The 19680-nt window shown below is 42.9% G+C and overlaps 1 protein-coding gene across 1 annotated transcript in view; it reads left to right on the top strand.

The window, feature by feature from the left end:
* The window catches only part of ENDOU (endonuclease, poly(U) specific), a 69473-nt gene extending 64469 nt beyond the window's left edge, over positions 1 to 5004 (top strand). The window contains exons 11-12 of the mRNA XM_077483769.1: positions 1860 to 2002; positions 4369 to 5004. Coding sequence (XP_077339895.1) covers positions 1860 to 2002; positions 4369 to 4480 — 255 coding nt within the window. The 3' untranslated portion in view covers positions 4481 to 5004. The remainder of the gene's footprint in view (positions 1 to 1859; positions 2003 to 4368) is intronic.
* Positions 5005 to 19680: the final 14676 nt, after the last annotated feature.

Here is a 19680-nt window from a genome sequence, read left to right as displayed (position 1 = left end):
AGGGAGTAAAAACATTCAACTCAAGACACAGATATGGCGGCATAGAAAATATAGCAAAATTGGTATTAGTGTATAGAAATATAACAAATGACACCAAAAGCGTTTTCGAGAATTCTTCTTCAGAGGTGTCAAAATTGCTGTCTGCAATATAAGTACAGATATAAGTACAAATAATGTAATATACAACACATTGATAACCAACTTGCAAGTCTTCAACAATAGATAGTAGCATACTAACTATTTAAGCCTATGCAGAGGCATGTAAGTAATGCTGACGCTGCTAAAAATAAAAAGAAGAAGTATGCCCATGCTCTCAATCAATCATCCACCTGGAGGCTATACCATGAAAACCCACCCAAGTGCTGGGCCACTGAGATCTCCCAAAAAGGTGCATAGGGCTGGGCCAGCGGACCTCTGGTTGGGAGTATTGGAAGAGATGGCTGTAATAAATTGTGCTGAAAATGAATATTTAAAATATGTGTATATATATATATATATATATATATATATATATATATATATATATATATATATATATATATATATATATATATATATATATATATATATATATATATATATATATATATTTTGGTGTTTGCTAGAAATTCTACATAGCGATTGAAATATATATTATTCCACCTATTTAATGCTACAAGAGGTATATATAAAAAATTCTTACATCCTTTGGAAAACTATGTCAGAGTAGATGTAGATGGTAGGTTGATGTTCATTCCCCTGGGTGCAAGGTGTGTTTCTATTCAGGATCAGGAATAATATGTCTTGCAGAGAAGGATCTGCAGGACTGAATACAGGCATAATAGTAAAAGGAAATGTCCAGAAAGGACCACCTGCATGCAGTAATGTCTCAATCACATACTATGTTCACAGTGAGGCTTGGACAGGGGCGGACTGACAACTCATGGGGCCCCCAGGCAATAGGAGATTATGGGGCCCCCAGTCAATCAGAGATTATGGGGCCACACAGTATACACACACAGTATACAATCACACAGTATACACAGACATGTTTCTATTGGCTGAGAAGGTACTAGAGAGGTGGGGCAGCTATAATCTCAGGATTTTTAGACCAAAGGGATGTCGGTAAGGGACATTTCAGAGACAGATGTAAAAAAAACACAGATTTTTACATAATGTCCCTGATTTTACTGAGGCTGGCAACCCTGATGGGGCCCCCCTAGTGGCCCGGGGCCTTCGGGCAGTGCCCGAGTGGCCAAATGGTCAGTCCGCCCCTGGGCTTGGATGTTGTTCAGCTTCGCAGTGGAGGAGCGAGATGGACGCTCCACCCATCAAGGCGTGGCTGGAAGTCGGGCAATTAATGGTACAGGAGGGACCTGGCCAGAGGACAGTATAGAATGCAATCTGTTGGTACAGGATCACAGCTGCATGGATGGATGAGGCATGCAACAAAATTCCTGGAAGATGAGCAGATTTTTAAATGGGATCCAGTAACCATATAAAATGAGTGCAAAGGTGAATGAATAGATACTAAATACTAAGTACAAAAAGTGAGTAAGTTAAAATGTAAGAATGTGAATCCAGACAATCTAAGAAAGTGAACTGCTTCTACAGTGAGCTCCACTAGCTTCAAGACAAACAGGCTTTGGCGTTGAAGAACAGAATACTCAAATACTGGCAATGTGACTTGATTTGGCGATGGCTTGATAATGGTAATAATGGTGATGTGGATGAACATGTTAGGCAAACTCTGTTTAAAATGGTTTAAACTACAGCAAAAGATTCAGCTTGGTCTCTGTTTACTTGCTGCATCATAAATATGGCCTTTCGCCTATAAGAGAGATCTTAAATATATTTAACATATTTTCATTCTTTTCTAGTGGACAAGCTATCCAGATGTGCTGGGTAAGCAGTTTCATTGGGATGGTTTCTTAAAAGAGGTTGGCTCACAGTTCATTGGATCAAGCCCTGAATTTGACTTTGCAATGTATACCTTGTGCTTCATTTCTCGTCCTGGTAAAAAGTAAGTCTAACAATATGTTACTTTTTCTTCTATATAATTTACCTAGTTCAATTTGCCTCTGTTCCCATACATGAATAGATAGATAATAATACATTACATTCATTACATTCAGAACAAGTATGCAAATTTCTCTAAGTTTCCAATGTCTTTGTGCACCTAGAGTATTGAGGTCATTTTTAATTTTTTTTTACATGACCCCCCTTTTCAGAGTGGTCATAAGAGGTCATCATTTCTATTGCTAAATATTTGTTAGACATTTGTCAAATCTTTTAAATAACCATCCCATCTATAACCAGCCCAAGGACACTGTACTGCACTGGTGACGGTATGTAAAAAAACAAAACAAAATAAATGTTATCCAGTTAGGGTTTACAGCTACTTTAACCACCTCGCGCCCGCCCTATAGCCGAATGACGGCCGTAGAGCAGGCGCGTTCGTCCGGGTGGCTGTCCCTGGACGTCCTGTTGTTTACTTCTGCAATGCGCGCCGCCGCGGGCGCGCATCGCGGAAGTTCTGTGTTCGCCGTGTCCCCCGGGGACAGGCAAACACAGATCGCTGTAAACGGCCAATCACAGCGGCCATTTACAGCGCGATCGGCGTGTCCAATGGGAGATGATCTCATATGTAAACATATGAGATTATCTCTCAGCGCCGCTCTCCCTCCTCACACAGACAGAGTGTGAGAGGGGAGAGATGAACGGCTGCAGCGGCAGCCGTTCTGCTTTGCTTCGAGTTAAAAAAAAAAAAGTAAAAAAAAGTGCCATCCTCCCCCAGCAGTGCCATCCTCCCCCAGCAGTGCCATCCTCCACCAGCAGTGCCATCCACCCCAGTGCTACCTGCCCCCAGTGCCATCCACCCCAGTGCTACCTGCCCCCAGTGCCATCCACCCCAGTGCTACCTGCCCCCAGTGCTACCTGCCCCCAGTGCCACCTGCCCCCAGTGCCACCTGCCCCCAGTGCCATTTGTCCCCAGTGCCATCTGTCATCAGTGCCACATATAAGTGCCATCTGTCATCAGTGCCACATAGTGCCATCTGTCATCAGTGCCACGTATCAGTGCCATTTGTCATCGGTGCCACCTGTCAGTGTCACGTGCCATCTGTTGTCAGTGTCACGTGTCATCAATGCCACTTATCAGTGCCATCTGTCATCAGTGACACGCGTCATCGGTGCCATGTATTAGTGTCATCTGTCATCGGTAGCACGTATTAGTGCCATCTGTCATCAGTGCCACGTATTAGTGCCACGTGTCTTCAGTGCCACGTTATTAGTGCCACGTGTCATCAGTGCCACGTATAAGTGCCACGTGTCATCAGTGCCACATATTAGTGCCATCTGTCATCAGTGCCACATATTAGTGCCATCTGTCATCAGTGCCACGTATAAGTGTCATCATTGCCACATATCAGTGGCATCTGTCATCAGTGTCACGTGTCAATGTCCTGGTGCTTCAAAAGTGTAATAAATAGTCAACAAGTTAGATGTGTAATTTATGTTCCTAGAACACATGATGGCGCTACCTGCATGTTGAGCCTCTCTATGTGGCCAGGCTGTGAAAAAGTCCCACACATGTGGTATTGTAATACTCAGGAGGAGTAGCAGAATTTTTTGGGGGGTGTCATTTGTGGTATACACGTGCCATGTGAAAGAAATAACCTATTACAATGACAATTTTGTGGAGAAAAAAAAATGAAAAATCTTAATTTTGCAAAGAGTTGTGGGAAAAAAATGACAACATCAAAAAGCTCACCATGCCTCTTACTAAATACCTTGGAATGTCTACTTTCCAAAAAGGGGTCATTTGGGGGGTATTTGTACTTTCCTGACTTGTTCGGGTCACAAGAAGCGAGATAGGCCACCAGTACATCAGATGTGATCAATTTTGTGCGATTCGCACCACAGCTTGTAGACTCTCTAACTTTCACAAAGACCAAATAATATCCACTAATTTGGGTTATTTTTACCAAAGATATGTAGCAGTATAAATTGTGGCCAACATTTATGAAGAAAAATTAATAATTTGCATAATTCTGTCACAGAAACAAAGAAATATGCTTTTTTTTCAAAATTTTCGGTCTTTTTTCATTTATAGCACAAAAAATAAAAACCCCAGAGGTGATCAAATACCACCAAAAGAAAGCTCTATTTGTGGGAAAAAAAGGACAAAAAATTCATTTGGGTACAGTGTTGCATGACTGAGTAATTGTCATTCAAAGTGTGAGAGCACCGAAAGCTGAAAATTGGTCTGGGCAGAAGGATGTTTAAGTGCCCAGTAAGCAAGTGGTTAAATAGACCAATGTTCTTGACTTGCCCCAAAAATAACTAAGGAAAATACCAATTATCTCTCAATATTTTTTTTTTTTGCAGGTGTACAATCTCTATGGATGGGCATGAAATCGCCATTCGAACGTATGAATGGACCAAGAACACCTATGGAAAGGGCAAGTGTTATATCGCCACAGCCTACCCCGAGGTTTAATCCAGTGACTGAAAATATCACTTTATCACATTTTAAAATGCAGCTGTTTTGTGAAATGGACTGGAATTTTAGAGAACGCACCCATTCCATATTTGTTGAGGCAAAAGAGACCAGACAATGAAACAGGCTTGTCACTTCTGTTATTAACATTCTGCCATTCCTTGTGTGGCCTTTTTACAAATATAGATCAGGAAACAGAACAGACCCTTTTTAACATGAGATATGCTAAAAATTACCTTTAAAGAGAATGTATGTGTTTTCCTATATTTTCTTTTTTATGTTCAGTACTACAAAAATACAGTTTAGAACAAAACATTTGTGTTTCTTTTTTATTGGGTTAACATAAACTTTATGAACAAATGTAATGTTTAACAATGTTATTGATTTAGTACAATGTTGTGGAAAGGCTGTGCTGTGAAAAGGCCAGAATATCGAAGAGCTCTTGCTGGGATTTCCTATTTTAAAGCTCCACATGCTGTATTAAATCTTTATTTGTGAAATAAAGAATGAAATGAATAATGAAATATATATACAGTAATTTCCATTGTTGGGGTAACTTTTCTGGCATTTGATGTCTTGTTAACCATTTTAACACACAGTATATCTAATGTATATAATTTTGGATAGAGTATAGAGAAGGGGTTAAAACTAGGAATGGGCCAAACACCCCCCCTGTTTGGTTCACAGCAGAACCCCCCGAACAGGGGAAATGTTTTAACCTGAACAGCAAACCCCATTGAAGTCTGTGGGAGCCCAACAGGAAAAATCAAACGTGCCCATTTTGAAGGCTTATATGCAAGTAATTGCCCATAAAATGGGTATGGGGGTCTAGGTACTTCCCTGGGGGACATGTATCAATTAAACATTTTTTTTAAAACAATTTATTTTTTCAGGAGCAGTGATTTTATTATGCTTAAGTGCAACAATAAAAGTGAAAAATTCCTTTCAATATAGTGCCTGGGTGGTCCCCTTAATGTGCCTGTAAAGTGGTGCATCTGTAGGGAAACCTATTGACAGCTGATGACTCATCGATTGTTAAGGACGCCGCGGCCAGCTTTCCGGACCTGCTCCTTAACAACCAGCTAAGACTGAGCCCTGATTGGGTAAAGCTTAGCCCAATCAGGGTGCAAAATGCACTGTGCAGCGCTCAGTGCATTGCAGGGTATTCGTCAGGGTGAACACCCTGGAAATTAGGGTGCTCAGTGAATGGCCGAATAGGCAAATGTTTGACCCAAACTAATGCTCGGACCCAACCGTTCGGCCATCCCTAGTTTAAAACACAGTTTTTTGCCATCTGTTTCTCATTAGGGAGATTTCCCTTCATTTCCCGTCCTGTAGACTCAATACAACGTGAGAGAAATTCTTTATCAATGTGAGGGAAATTGCTATTAAACAGTTGTCACTGAAACAAGTGTCCTGATTTGAAGATTTCCCTTCTATTACTATTTTGGTGGATACTCAAAATCTTGAATTTACCCTTATTTTTTCTTGTGACACTATGAAGAGACACTAGTGAAGAAGGACAAAATCAGCCCAAGAAATTGCTAGGTGAGATGGAAGTCTTTGGAGATGCATGAAAAGCACAGCATCTTTTATTAAATTAGTGTAATGGTTTTACACAGAGCAGCATTGAGCCTCCTCTTCTGGGGTCCCCTGCTGGTGCTCTCGGCTCCTCCTTCCTTCTTTCCAAGTGCCCCTATAGCAAGCTGCTTGCTATGGGGGCACTCATGCGGGCCTGATGCTGAGTCGAGCTGTGTGTGTTAATAAACACACGCAGCCCAGCTTGGCCCCACTCTCTCCTCACAAGATTTGATTGACAGCAGCAGGAGCCAATGGAGTCCTGTGGGGGGAGAGACTGGGGGGCAGACCACTGGGCACTTAAACCCCCTTCCTAACCAGACCAATTTTCAGCTTCCGGTGCTCTCACATTTTGAATGACAATTACTCATGCAACACTGTACCCATATGAATTTTTTGTCCTTTTTTCACACAAATAGAGCTTTCTTTTGGTAGTATTTAATCACCACTGTTTTTTTTTTTGCACTATAAATCAAAAAATTATTTAAAATTCAGTAAAAAAATAAATATTGGTAGAGTATTGGCCGAGTATTGGCCGAGTATTGGCCGAGTATTGGCCGAGTATTGGCCGAGTATTGGCCGAGTATTGGCCGAGTATTGTAGATTATTGCAGAGTATTGGCACTGAGCAGCACTGTGGGCACTGCAGATCCAGCCCACAGCACTGCTACAAATGATCTCTCCCCCTCTCCCCTTGCACTGTACAGATAAGTACAGAGAGGGGAGGGAGGGAGGAACCGGTGTCATGACATGACAGTGGTTTGTTTACCAGTGACCGAGAGATCACGTGGTAAACGGCCACTACCAGCGGCCATTTAACGTGATCCGTGATGCCCCTGGTCTTCCGGACCCGGCGATCACGGATATTTTCGGGAGCGCCCCCCAGGGGGCGCGTAAGAGCAACATTCTGGAAGGACATCCATGGACGCCCTTCCAGAATAAGGCTATGGCTCGGTTGGCAAGTGGTTAAAGTGGTTGTAACCCTAAAAAAACATGCTTCTGTCCCTTTACGGTACAAGATATAGCACAATGCTTTTGACGTGTCAATTGTTCCTTTCTATTTTGTACAATACCTGGCTGATCCTGCCTGTTCCTGTCTTCCCCCCGTGAACTGATAATGTTTATCATTGCTGCTGATCCATGATAGCGCGGTCAGTTTAAGCCTCCAGCTCTCTCCTCTGTATCTATGCATCTCCCCTTCTCCCTATCACTTCCGTAGCCTGTGTGAGAACGCAATCTCCTCCCTGTCCATCCCCTCTCCTCCAGCCTTCATTGAGCAATACTATTCCCCTGAAGCTGCTCCTCGCCTCCTCCTTTTTTTTTTCTTCAAACATGTGACCGGCACAGTGCCAATCAGTGCTGTGTGGACACAAGGTCAGAGAGCACAGATTCCTCTTCTGATGTATCTTACATACTGTACGTCAGGAGGGAATCTCAGCCCCTACCACTTGGTTCCCTTAGATCAGGGTGAAGAGAAGAGGAGGAACACGTGACCGCACATCAGTGCTCTGAAAAAAAAGGAGTTAGGATTATAATTAAAAAAAAAACACACTACACTTTTTTGAGAGCAAAAACATAGGGGAAAAAGTATTTGGTACATGTGACTTTACAATCACTTTAACGTAAAAGAAAATAGCGATAATCTTCACTTTTTGAGTTTAGTTCCCATCATTGTCTTTTGAAAATATTAGATATTTATTCCCCTAAAAAATTATCCTATTAAAAAAATAAAATAAAGGAGGGCATTTTAAAGTACACATGGTAAGTCTGGATAGATTTTACTTTTACAGGTCTTATGCCGTGTACACACGACCAGACTTTTCGTGAGACTAGGTCCGACGGTCTTCCCGACGGACTTTCGGCGGAATTCCGGCAGACTTTCTGAATGAACGGACTTGGACACACACAATCACACCAAAGTCTGATGGATTTGAATGTGATGATGTACGACCGAACTAGAATAAGGAAGTTCATAGCCAGTAGCCAATAGCTGCCCTAGCGTCGGTTTTTGTCCATCGGACTAGCATACACACGAACGGATTTCTCGGTTCAGCGGAGTTCCGGCGGGATAATTTAAAACATGTTCTAATTCTAAATTCCGCCAGATTTTTGGCAAGCAAAGGTCCGATGGAGCCCACACATGATCGAATTGTCCAACGGACTCGTTCCGTCGGACCTTTGCTGTCAAAAAGTCCAGTCGTGTGTATGCGGCATAAGACATCTGTTGCTGGATTACTTCACTGAAGACTGAGAATGGGAATTATTTTATTTATTCTTTTCCTCTGTATCTACTCTACACACAAAATGAAAATATATAAAGTCCTACCTACATAATCATTTATAGACTGGGGAAGGATTAAGACAGGTGTAAGCAAACCTGGAGAGGTAGAGATCTACCTGAACATGGAAGGAATTAAAGTTCAACCAGGTGCAGCACAATATTTTTTGTTTGTTATAGTTTTTTCCTGATTTTTTTTTTAAGGTCAATGGTAAAGATATTTCCATACAAAGAGGAAAATACAGTATATACCAATGCAAAAAAAAAAAAAAAAAACATTGGGTGGGGAGTAGCACTTTTTAAAAGGCTTAAATGGCAACATTAAAAATGCACAATTAATTCAAATGCCCTAAACCTGCCTGTGAAGTGGTGCACCTGTATAATGTACTAAAGCATAGGCAACATTTACAAAAAAGTGCCATTTATATTGCTTGTAAATTACAGTTCCCAGTTGCTTTGTTTTATTTGTAAACAAGCGGCTGTGGATTTTATTTAACATTTATCCAGGTTCTGTATGGATTGTAAGGGGAACCACATGCACAATACAATAATAACGTCCCCCCCCCCCCCCCCCACATTTTAACAGTGAACATTCGACCCTCCCTCCAGAGTCATACCAGCCTACCTGAAATAAAGAAACAGCTCAAACAATTATTGGGTATGAGAAAAATGCAAGCTGTACACTATAGGCTGATCACCACACCTCCAATGTATATTAAGAGTTAAAATGAGTGTAACACAATAAAAGTCCATAAATAAATGTAGAGGGACCAATGGATTCCCAATAGTAGAAGACGAAGACACCTCGTGGGAAGAAAGATTCCAATCCACTGAATGTTCTGAGTGACAGACCCTCCACCAGCAAGTCAATATTCTTACCAGATATGGTGGACCTCTGAGCTAACAGAAGGTCAAATACGCTTGTATTCACAGTGCGATGGAGATGGTTGGCTGGTGCAGCAATGGAACCAGATCATCCAGGGCGAATAGATAGATAAAATAAACACGACCTAAGTGCTCTCTGCCAAACTTAATTTATTAAAATAATCCACAATATAAAAGCTCTTATAGCAGTAACATAAAATGACGCTACGTGTAGCGATCGTATGACCAGTATAAAAAGCACAGCGGGATGCCAGAGATGGCAGCGGGGGATTTCCGCAAGATAGCTCCTCCCCCCATACGCGTTACATCCTATGGGACTTCGTCAGAGAGACATGGATGAGCGAGTTTGGGTATGAGAAAAAAGCAAGCTGTACACTATAGGCTGATCCCAACAACTCCAATGTATATTAAAAGATAAAATTAGTGCAGCACAATAAAACACGGTAAGGCCATAAATAAATATAAAGGGACCAATAGATTCCCAATAGTAGAAGACGAAGACACCTCGTGGGAAGAAAGATTCCAATCCACTGAATGTTCTGAGTGACAGACCCTCCACCAGCAAGTCAATATTCTTACCAGATATGGTGGACCTCTGAGCTAACAGAAGGTCAAATCCGCTTGTATCCACAGTGGGATGGAAACGGTTGACCAGTGCAGCAATGGAACTAGATCATCCAGGTCGAATATATAGATAAAATAAATAGATCTAAGTGCTCTCCGTCAAGTTCATTTAATAAAATAATCCACAATATAAAAGCTCTTAAGCAGTAACATAAAATGATGCTATGTAGCGATCGTATGACCAGTGTAAAAAACACAGCGGGATACCAGAGATGGCAGTGGGTAACGTCTGCAAGATAACTCCTCCCCTGTACGCATTACGTCCTATGGGATTTCATCAGCGAGTTTGGGATGGAGGGACTTGACTGGCCTGCACAGTGTCCTGACTTCAACCCGATTGAACCCCTTTGGGATGAATTAGAAGAGAGACTGTGAGCCAGGCCTGCTCGTCCAATCAGGGTCTGACCTCACAAATGCGCTTCTGGAAGAATGGTCAAATATTCCCATAAACACACTCCTAAACCTTGTGGACAGCCTTCCCAGAAGAGTTGAAGCTGTTATAGCTGCAGAGGGTGGGCCAACTCAATATTGAACCCTACAGACTAAGACTGGGATGCCATTAAAGTTGATGTGAGTGTGAAGGCAGGCGTCTCAATACTTTTGTAATACAGTGTATCTGCCTCCAGATACAAAAAGTAAAAAAAAAAAACGCATACACAATGTACATAGCCATATCTGGTCAAAGACATCAGCAAGCACCACCAGTCTCACGGTTTAAATCGGGATGCGTTGTTATTGGATGCTGGCATTCTGGAAACTACAGCCCAGAGCGGGAAGCTGTCCTTTCTAAGTGGCAGTGGTAATATCGTCACTAATGAATGACTTCTTGCACAGCCAGGGGTTTATTGCAGCTGGCAAACAGGCCTTTTTGAACATTTGCTGTATAGCTAATAGCTTGAGTTCCCGATAAAACCTGCATCACCCGAAAATCAAACTTCATCCCACACTTTGCAAAATGAACCCTCACTTTACAAAGTATGCAAGCTCTACTCCTTAAAAAAATGAACGCTAACACACACATACAAATTCTAAGATGCTTTCTGTTCAGCTATACAAATATCAGGCTGAGAAACGTAGACAATGTCTGCTAGTCCCCATCAGGGAACACAGGCAAAGGTTTCTTCCTCTTTTACATAAAAAAAGTCAGCATTTTTATAAAAGTGCACAAGCTAAAACAAAAGGAAGGTATTCCCTTTAATCACAACCTACATGGTAATTTGGTGCGGCTCCACAGTGTAATTGTGTTATTTTAAATTGTCTGCCTTTAATTTTCTACATAATAGGACCATGAATTGCCACTAGAGGTCACAACACACGCATTTAAATTAGAATGAGAGCAAGAGTACTCACTTTCAGCTTGCGATCCGAGTTTGATGTGATATGCATTATAGATTTGCTAATGCACGCCATGCAGCTTGTTTAAACTTTATCTAAACCTAAAAACATAAATGTAAATATTGCAGCCTTACCAGTTCCCAAATGTGATGGCTTCATTGGTTTTCCTTTTAAGGCTTTTTTATTTTTATTTTCACCTGTTAGTCCTGCCAGTAACATGCTTCCTGTCTGAGGATGACAACGCTCACTCACTGTACTAATGTATAAAGGAACATTGTTGTCACCCTAGGCTGCTTTCCTGATTAGAACTACAAACACATCCCCCTTTTCTTATCTCCATACATGGAGAGGAGGCAATGGGGGTTATTTACTAAAGGAAAATCCACTGTGCACTGAAAGTGCACATGGAAGTAAAGTCGCTGTAGATCCGAGGGGGACATGCAAGGAAAATAAAAAATAACATTTTAGCTTGCACATTATTGGATGATAAAATCAGCAGAGCTTCCACTCATTTCAGATCTACCCCTTAGGTTTAGAGCGACTGCACTTCCAAGTGCACTTTCAGTGCAAAGTGGATTTGCCTTTCGTAAATAACCCCCATTGTGTTGTTCACAGAAAAAGTTTTCTAAGGAAGGGTCCATATTCAAGTAATTCACTAAAACTGTCCCGACTATGATAGCATTATCAATAGCGACCGATCATGATTTACCTTTCATTTTTGGGTAAAATGAAATAAATGCGATCGCTAAGGGCAGTATGTTCATTTTTTCCTATTTTCTTTATCAAGAAATCAGCCTTTTAGTCTGTATTTTTTATCCAAATGTAATGGCACCTTCCCCTCCCCTCTAAAACATGCGCAGATCACTCCCATACTTAAAAAGCCCTCACTAGACCCCACCGACCTGAACAATTTAAGACCCATCTCATTGCTCCCATTCACCTCCAAACTTCTAGAATGCTTAGTCTACAACCGTCTTGGCTCCTACCTCAGTGAAAATAACCTTCTTGACCCCTTACAGTCTGGCTTTCGCTTTTGCTCACAGCACTCCAAGGAAAGCGCCTTACTAAAACTCACTAATGATTTACTAACTGCTAAAACCAACAGCCAGTACTCCATACTCCTACTACTTGACCTCTCTGCGGCCTTTGATACTGTTAACCACTCACTCTTCCACAATAAACTACATTCCCTAGGCCGCCGAGATTCTGCTCTACCCTGGTTCTCTGCCTATTTATCACAGCGCTCCTTCAGTGTCATGTACAACTCTGTCTCCTCCTCTTCATTGCCCCTTTCTGTGGGGGTCCCTCAAGGCTCTGTTCTTGGACCCCTTCTCTTCTCTATCTACATCTCCTCCCTTGGTCACTTGATTACCGCCCATGGCTTCCAATACCACTTATATGCCGATGACACTCAAGTCTAACTGACATATCAGCATGGATGTCACACCACTTCCAACAATGCAGCCATCAGCCCCTCCTCTCACACCAGGGTACTTGGTGTAATCCTAGACTCTGACTTGTCATTTCAGCCTCAAGTCCAATCGTTGTCAAAAGTTTGTAGAATTCACCTCCGTAACATCTCTAAAATTCACCCCTTTTTAACAAATTAAACCAACAAGCTCCTCATTCACTCCCTTGTTATCTCTCGCCTTGACTATTGCAACTCCCTTCTCATTGGCCTGAGTCTCCATAGGCTATCCCCTCTTCAGTCTATCATGAATGCTGCTGCCAGACTTATCCAGCTTACCAACCGCTCAGTATCTGCCAACCCTCTCCTCCAAACCCTACACTGGCTCCCAATCACCCAGCCAATTACATTCAAAATACTAACCACAACATACAAAGCCATTCACAACTCTGCCCCGAGCTACATCACCAATCTTGTCTCCAAATATCACCCAAATCGTCCTCTCCGCTCTTCTCAAGACCTCCTACTCTCAAGCTCTCTCGTCTCCTCCTCTCATGCTCGTCTCCAAGATTTCTCCAGAGCCTCTCCTATTCTCTGGAACTCGCTACCTCCACCTGTCCGGCTATCCCCTACTCTTGCTACCTTCAGGCGATCCCTGAAAACTCATCTCCTCAGGAAAGCCTATCATGTCTCCAACTAATCTTTTACCACTTCCATCAGCTCATTCCCCACAGTTACAACATTTTGTATCACCTGCCCCTCCCTATTAGATTGTAAACTCTTCTGAGCAGGGCCCTCTTAATCCTCTTGTATTTTATTGTATTATAACTGTATTGTCTGCTTTTTATATTGTAAAGCACTGCGTAAACTGTTTGCGCTATATAAATCCTGTATAATAATAATAATAGAGGATTGACAATATAATAGACTATTGTAAGAGATTGGAAATTCATCGTTTTTTAATGTCTACTTTCTAAGCCTACAGTATAATGTACTCAAATGTATCTCAACAACAGGACAAAGATAGCAAACAAAAAGCAAAAACTGTTAGGGGTCCTACCCATTCAGATCTGATTCACATTTCCTTCACAGTAATTTGCAATGCTTAATTGTACATGAATTGTTCTAGCCAGCGGTTTGGCTGGCAGTACTTTGTGCTCATAAAGCGCAGAGTTTTCTCTTTTTTTTTTACTTATTGAAATTTCAGAGTTTGATATTTTATTAATTTCTTTGCACCATAGATGCTTAGAAATGTAAGTTAGAAACAGAGCTGATGAGACTTGGTGCAGAATGAAACCACTGCAGCCCACTAATTGCCTATAGAGAGACTTAAAGAGCTTGTTCACGGGGTGGCCAGAAGGAGGTAAAAGCAAGTGGTTGAGCTGCAGTTTTACTATCCCCCCCAACCACCCACCTGAACACAGAAAGACAGCCACTCAAGTAAATTGGGACCACCGAATTTGCCCTGCCCAGTGGCGGCCCGTGCATTAAGGGCACACGGGCGCTGCCCCCCTCTCTCCTGCCACCCCCTCTTTGTAGTATGGATAGATTCATGAATCTTCAATGGCCGCCCCGGCCACCCCCCATTCAGGTGTGCAGACCCTTTTCGGGTACCAGGCACCTGAATTACAGCAGTGGGGGGGGGGGGGGGTTTGAAGCACCTGATTAGAGCCATAGGCTCTAATAGGCGTTAAAACTGGTGACCTACGAGCGCCATGCTTGGTGCTCGCAGTTCACTCAGCTGTATTAGTAAAGCAAATTAAAATTCACTTTCCTAACACTGAACCTCCTCTCCAATGAGGTGCTCTGGTCTGTTACCTGTCACCTGATTGGCTGAAATGACAGGCGTCGCTATTGGATGCCTATCAGGCTATCAGGAGGAGAGGATGGGAGTTCAGGAGAGGAGGACGGCCGGAGACGTTGGCTTGAAGGACCCCGCTCATCGCCATCACCCGCTGCCCCACCAAGACAGGGTAAGTGCTGGGCAGATGGCGAGCGGGCAGAGGGGGGGTCACACTGGCAACATTCGATGGCACAGCAGCAGCATTTAGTGGGCACACTGGCAGCATTTAATGGGCACACTGGCAACATCTGATGGGCACACTGGCAGCATTTGATGGGCACACTGGCAGCATTTAATTGGCACAGTGGCTGCGTTTGATGACACAGTGGCAGCATTTGATGGCACTGTGGCTCGTTTGATGGCACAGTGGCTTGTTTGATGGCACAGGGGCAGCATTTGATGGGCACAGTGGCTCATTTGATGGCACAGTGGCTGCAATTGATGTTTTTTTCAGAACTTTTCAGTTTATTTGCGCCCAGTCCCAAAAAATTCTGAGCACCAGCCGCCACTGCCTGCAACATAGGTGTGCACACAGGCACATCCTAATCACCCTGTGCTGCGCAGTGTGTTTGAGCTTTGGGTTGCACACCCTAATACAATAGGCTGCGCACACCTACAGTGGGGAAAAAAGTATTTAGTCAGCCACCACTTAAAAAGATGAGAGAGGCCTGTAATTGTCATCATAGGTATACCTCAACTATGAGAGACAAAATGTGGAAACAAATCCAGACAATCACATTGTCTGATTTTTGAAAAAAGTTTTTTGCAAGTTATGGTGGAAAATAAGTATTTGGTCAATATCAAAAGTTCATCTCAATACTTTGTTATAAATCCTTTGTTGGCAATGACAGAGGTCAAACGTTTTCGGTAAGTCTTCACAAGGTTATCACACACTGTTGCTGGTATGTTGGCCCATTCCTCCATGCAGATTTCCTCTAGAGCAGTAATGTGTTGGGGCTGTCGCTGGGCAACACAGACTTTCAACTCCCTCCAAAGGTTTTCTATGGGGTTGAGATCTGGAGACTGGCAAGGCCACTCCAGGACCTTGAAATGCTTCTTACGAAGCCACTCCTTCATTGCCAGGGTGGTGTGTTTGGGATCCTTGTCTTGCTGAAAGACCCAGCCACGTTTCATCTTCAATGCCCTTGCTGATGGGAGGAGGTTTGCACTCAAAATCTCACAATACATTGCCCCATTCATTCTTTCATGTATACGGATCAGTCGTCCTGTTCCCTTTGCAGAGAATCAGCCCCAAAGCATGATGTTGCCACCCCCATGCTTCACAGTAGGTATGGTATTATTTGGTCGCAACTCAGCATTCTCTCTTCTCCAAACACGATGAGTTGTGTTTCTACCAAACAGTTCTACTTTGGTTTCATCTGACCATATGCCATTCTCCCAATCCTCTTCTGGATCATCCAAATGCTCTCTAGCAAACCTCAGACAAGCCCGGACATGTACTGGCTTAAGCAGGGGGACACATCTGGCACTGCAGGATCTGAGTCCCTGGCGGCATAGTGTGTTACTGATGGTAGCCTTTGTTACGTTGGTCCCAGCTCTCTGCGGGTCATTCACTAGGTCCCCCCATGTGGTTCCGTGATTTTTGCTCACCGTTCTTGTGATCATTTTGACCCCCACGGGGTGAGATTTTGCGTGGAGCCCCAGATCGAGGGACATTATCAGTGGTCTTGTATGTCTTCCATTTTCTAATTATTGCTCCCACAGTTGATTTCTTCACACAAAGCTGCTTGTCTATTGCAGATTCAATCTTCCCAGCCTGGTGCAGGTCTACAATTTTGTTTCTGGTGTCCTTCGACAGATCTTTGGTCTTCACCATAGTGGAGTTTGGAGTGTGACTGTTTGAGGTTGTGGACCAGTGCCGGGACAAGGTCATCCAGAGCCCAGGGCAAACATGACAAACTGCGCCCCCCCGCCTCCAAGGTGTATGAGCATTATGTGTCATCAAAAATCCCCCCCAAAAAAACTGAGCACTAATCTTTTTCACCCCCCTAAGCATAAATTCCCCCTCCTCCCAGTGCAAATCTGTTCCCCTGCTGAAACCCCCCCTCCCAGCACAAATCTTACCCCCATCCTCCAAATCGCCCCCAATTCAAGTGCCCCCCCCCCAAAAATCCTCCTAACACAAATTCTCTACCCCTAAAATTGCCCCTCCCAATAACCCCACTGCAAATCCCCCCTTCCAGCACAAAGCACCCCAATCATCCCTCCTAGCACAAATCTTCTTCCCCCATTCCTTCTCCGCCTAAATTTTAGCATACCCCCAAATTTCCCCTCCTAAAACAATACTTACTCCCTGCTGCCCCCCAAATCCCCCTTTCCAACACAAATCCCCTCCCCCAATTTCTTTGTGGTGCCCCCCCACCTCACATGATACCTCACATGGTGCCCAGGGCAGCCCTCCCTCCTGCCCACCCCTTGTCCCAGCCCTGTTTTCCTGTTTTTTTTGTTCAAACAGGTGCCATTAATACAGGTAATGAGTGGAGGACAGAGGAGCCTCTTAAAGAAGAAGATACAGGTCTGTGAGAGACAGAAATCTTGCTTGTTTGTAGGTGACCAAATACTTATTTTCCACCATAATTTTCAAATTATTTCTTTCAAAAATCAGACAATGTGATTGTCTAAACCCACAATAGTAAAATCAGTCTATATAAGCAGTAAATCATACTTCTTATACTCACTGTGGAACCAAAGGGGTTAATCCTCTGCATTGTGTAAAAAGACTGTTTGAGCCTGTGTGCACAGATCCTTCTCTTTTTCCGCTGACTCCAGAACAGGTGTGATAAGACAGAGCCTTTGGAGTCAGTCTGCACATGCTCAGTTTGGCGTGTATTGGTAGAGAGTTTTTTTTTTCTTGGGAGAGTGCATGTGATCAGCACATGACCAATCAGTACTGTCCACAAATAGGGTCAGAGAAAAATGAAAACTCCTCCTACAAGCTTTACCAGGAACTGATAGAAGTTACAAGACTGCCATATACTGCTGATATGAAAAGGTATTTAGCATTTTATAGTTACTAAAATAATTACAGTTCCATGTTCTATGTACTGTAGGAGACCAAATATAGTGAATGCAGGGTCCTGAGTTTAGTAACACTTTAAAGAGTATGTTAACCCAAAATGTCATATTCCTGATATGTGGCTGCTGCACCATGTTCTTGCATGAAAAAGTATCCTGTTCTCTTTGTTTTGCTTACTTTATGGGAAATCCCTGGTGTTCCTACCAGTCCCTCTATTTTCCTATTAAAAACTGACCACACTAAGCAGGAAAACACACTGTGGTCAGTTTTCCAGCTATGCTGGGAACTCAGTGTGTCCTTCTCCAATGATCAGACTCGTCCTGACACGCCCCTACTTCCGAAAAAGCCATTCACTGGGAAGATCTGTTTGCTGCTGTTTCTCCTCCCCCAGCTCTTATGCAGCTGAGAACAAAGGGAATGTGATCACTTATAAAAAAGGGGTGGGGGGGGTGTTTATAATGTTTTCTTTTTATATCTATACACAATTTTTTGTCTTTCATTTCTATTTTAAACTGAATGGGTTATTTTACAAGGTGAATGTTTATATATACTTTAAAATAGGCAGTGAGGAGGCGACATCTTGCCACCTCCTCACTGCTTGTTCATTACAAATCGCTTTTCAGGGGGGTGCCAATGTCAGTAAGAACACGTGAAGGAGCCCTAACAGAGGCATGTGCCTGCAATATACTTTGTGTGCTCAGATAATGAAAATAAAATCATGCCCAGCAGCCCAGGTCAGCTTTATAACTTAAAAGCTTTTCAGGAATGTAATCGCACCTTATTTGCTTCTGCTTTCTAGATATTGAAATGGGCTGTTCCAGTGTAATTCATGATAATCATGATAATGACATGTGGAGGGTTCTGCTTTCCTATAATCACATTACCTGTCAGTATTGCGATAAAACCTGCGCCCCGTAGCATCCCTGTAGATGCACAAAGCTGTCTGAATGTTGACTTTTGGTCCAGTACAGTGAACACATTTCATGATGTAGAAGTAATGAGGCTTCTGAAATAACATGTCCACAAAATGAAATGTTTCTGTAGTATTCCTAAAGGTTTTTGTACATCTTAAAACATATCAGTGAATAACTGAATTGTGAACTTTAGTACAGGCATGTGTGCAGAACAAAGTGGCATTAGCCCCCCGTTCACACCGAAGCGACTTGTCATGCTATCTGGCAGGTCAAGTCGCATAACAAGTTGCACCCTATTTTATGGCAATGGAACTGTTCAAATCGGTGCGCTTTGCGGTGTGGTAGTTTCTGAGCTACTTTTGGCGATTTCAGGTGCGACTTGCACTGACATCCGTGCATGAAGTGTACAAATGCCAGCCAAGTCACACCTGAAGTCACACTAATATGCAGCTTTGAAATCGTGCGATTTCAAGTGAAGTTGTACGTTTTCATAGCCGCATTCAATGTGAAGAAGGTCTTAAACTGAAGACCAAAAATGTAATATATTGGAGCTTACCGGTACTAATCCTTAGATGTGGTGGCTGCATTAGGTTTTTTTTTTAGGCTTTTTCCCCCTCTATTTTACCTGGTGATCCAGTAATGCCGCGTACACACAACAAGACTTAAGTCCGGCAGACTTTCGACGGAGTTCTGACGGAGTTCTGACAGAGTTCTGACGGACTTTCCGAATGAACGGACTTGGCCACACACAATCACACCAAAGTCCGACGGATTTGAACGTGATGACGCATGACTGGACTAGAATAAGGAAGTTCATAGCCAGTAGCCAATAGCTGCCCTAGCGTCGGTTTTAGTCCGTCAGACTAGCACACACACGAGCGGATTTCTGGGTCCGGCAGAGTTCTGGAGGAAAAATTTGAAGCATGTTCCATTTCTAAAGTCTGTCAGACTTTTGTGAATCAAAAGTCCGTTGCAGCCCACACACGATCGAATAGTCTGCCGGAATCATTCCGTCAGACTTTTGATGTTGAAAAGTCCGGTCGTGTGTACGGGGCATTACACATTCCCTGTATTAAGGCCGTACACACGATCAGACTTTTTAAAAACAAACATGCAAATTAGCTGTTTTAAGGCACCATCCGACCGTGTGTACGCTCCATCGGACAAACTTTTTTAGTTTTCATCAGACTTTTGTTGGCTGTGCGAACGGACAAACTTTTTGACAATATAAGTCCGATGGAGCAAAGTCCGATCGTGTGTACACAAAACCATCAGACTTTTGTACAAAGTACAAACACG

This window comes from Lithobates pipiens, unplaced genomic scaffold (genome assembly GCF_037356315.1).
Source record: "Lithobates pipiens isolate NorthernLeopardFrog02 unplaced genomic scaffold, aLitPip1_a1.2 Scaffold_16, whole genome shotgun sequence".
Classification (NCBI taxonomy): domain Eukaryota; kingdom Metazoa; phylum Chordata; class Amphibia; order Anura; family Ranidae; genus Lithobates; species Lithobates pipiens.
Note: the sequence above shows the minus strand (reverse complement) of the source record. Positions and strands in the feature narration are given on the sequence as shown.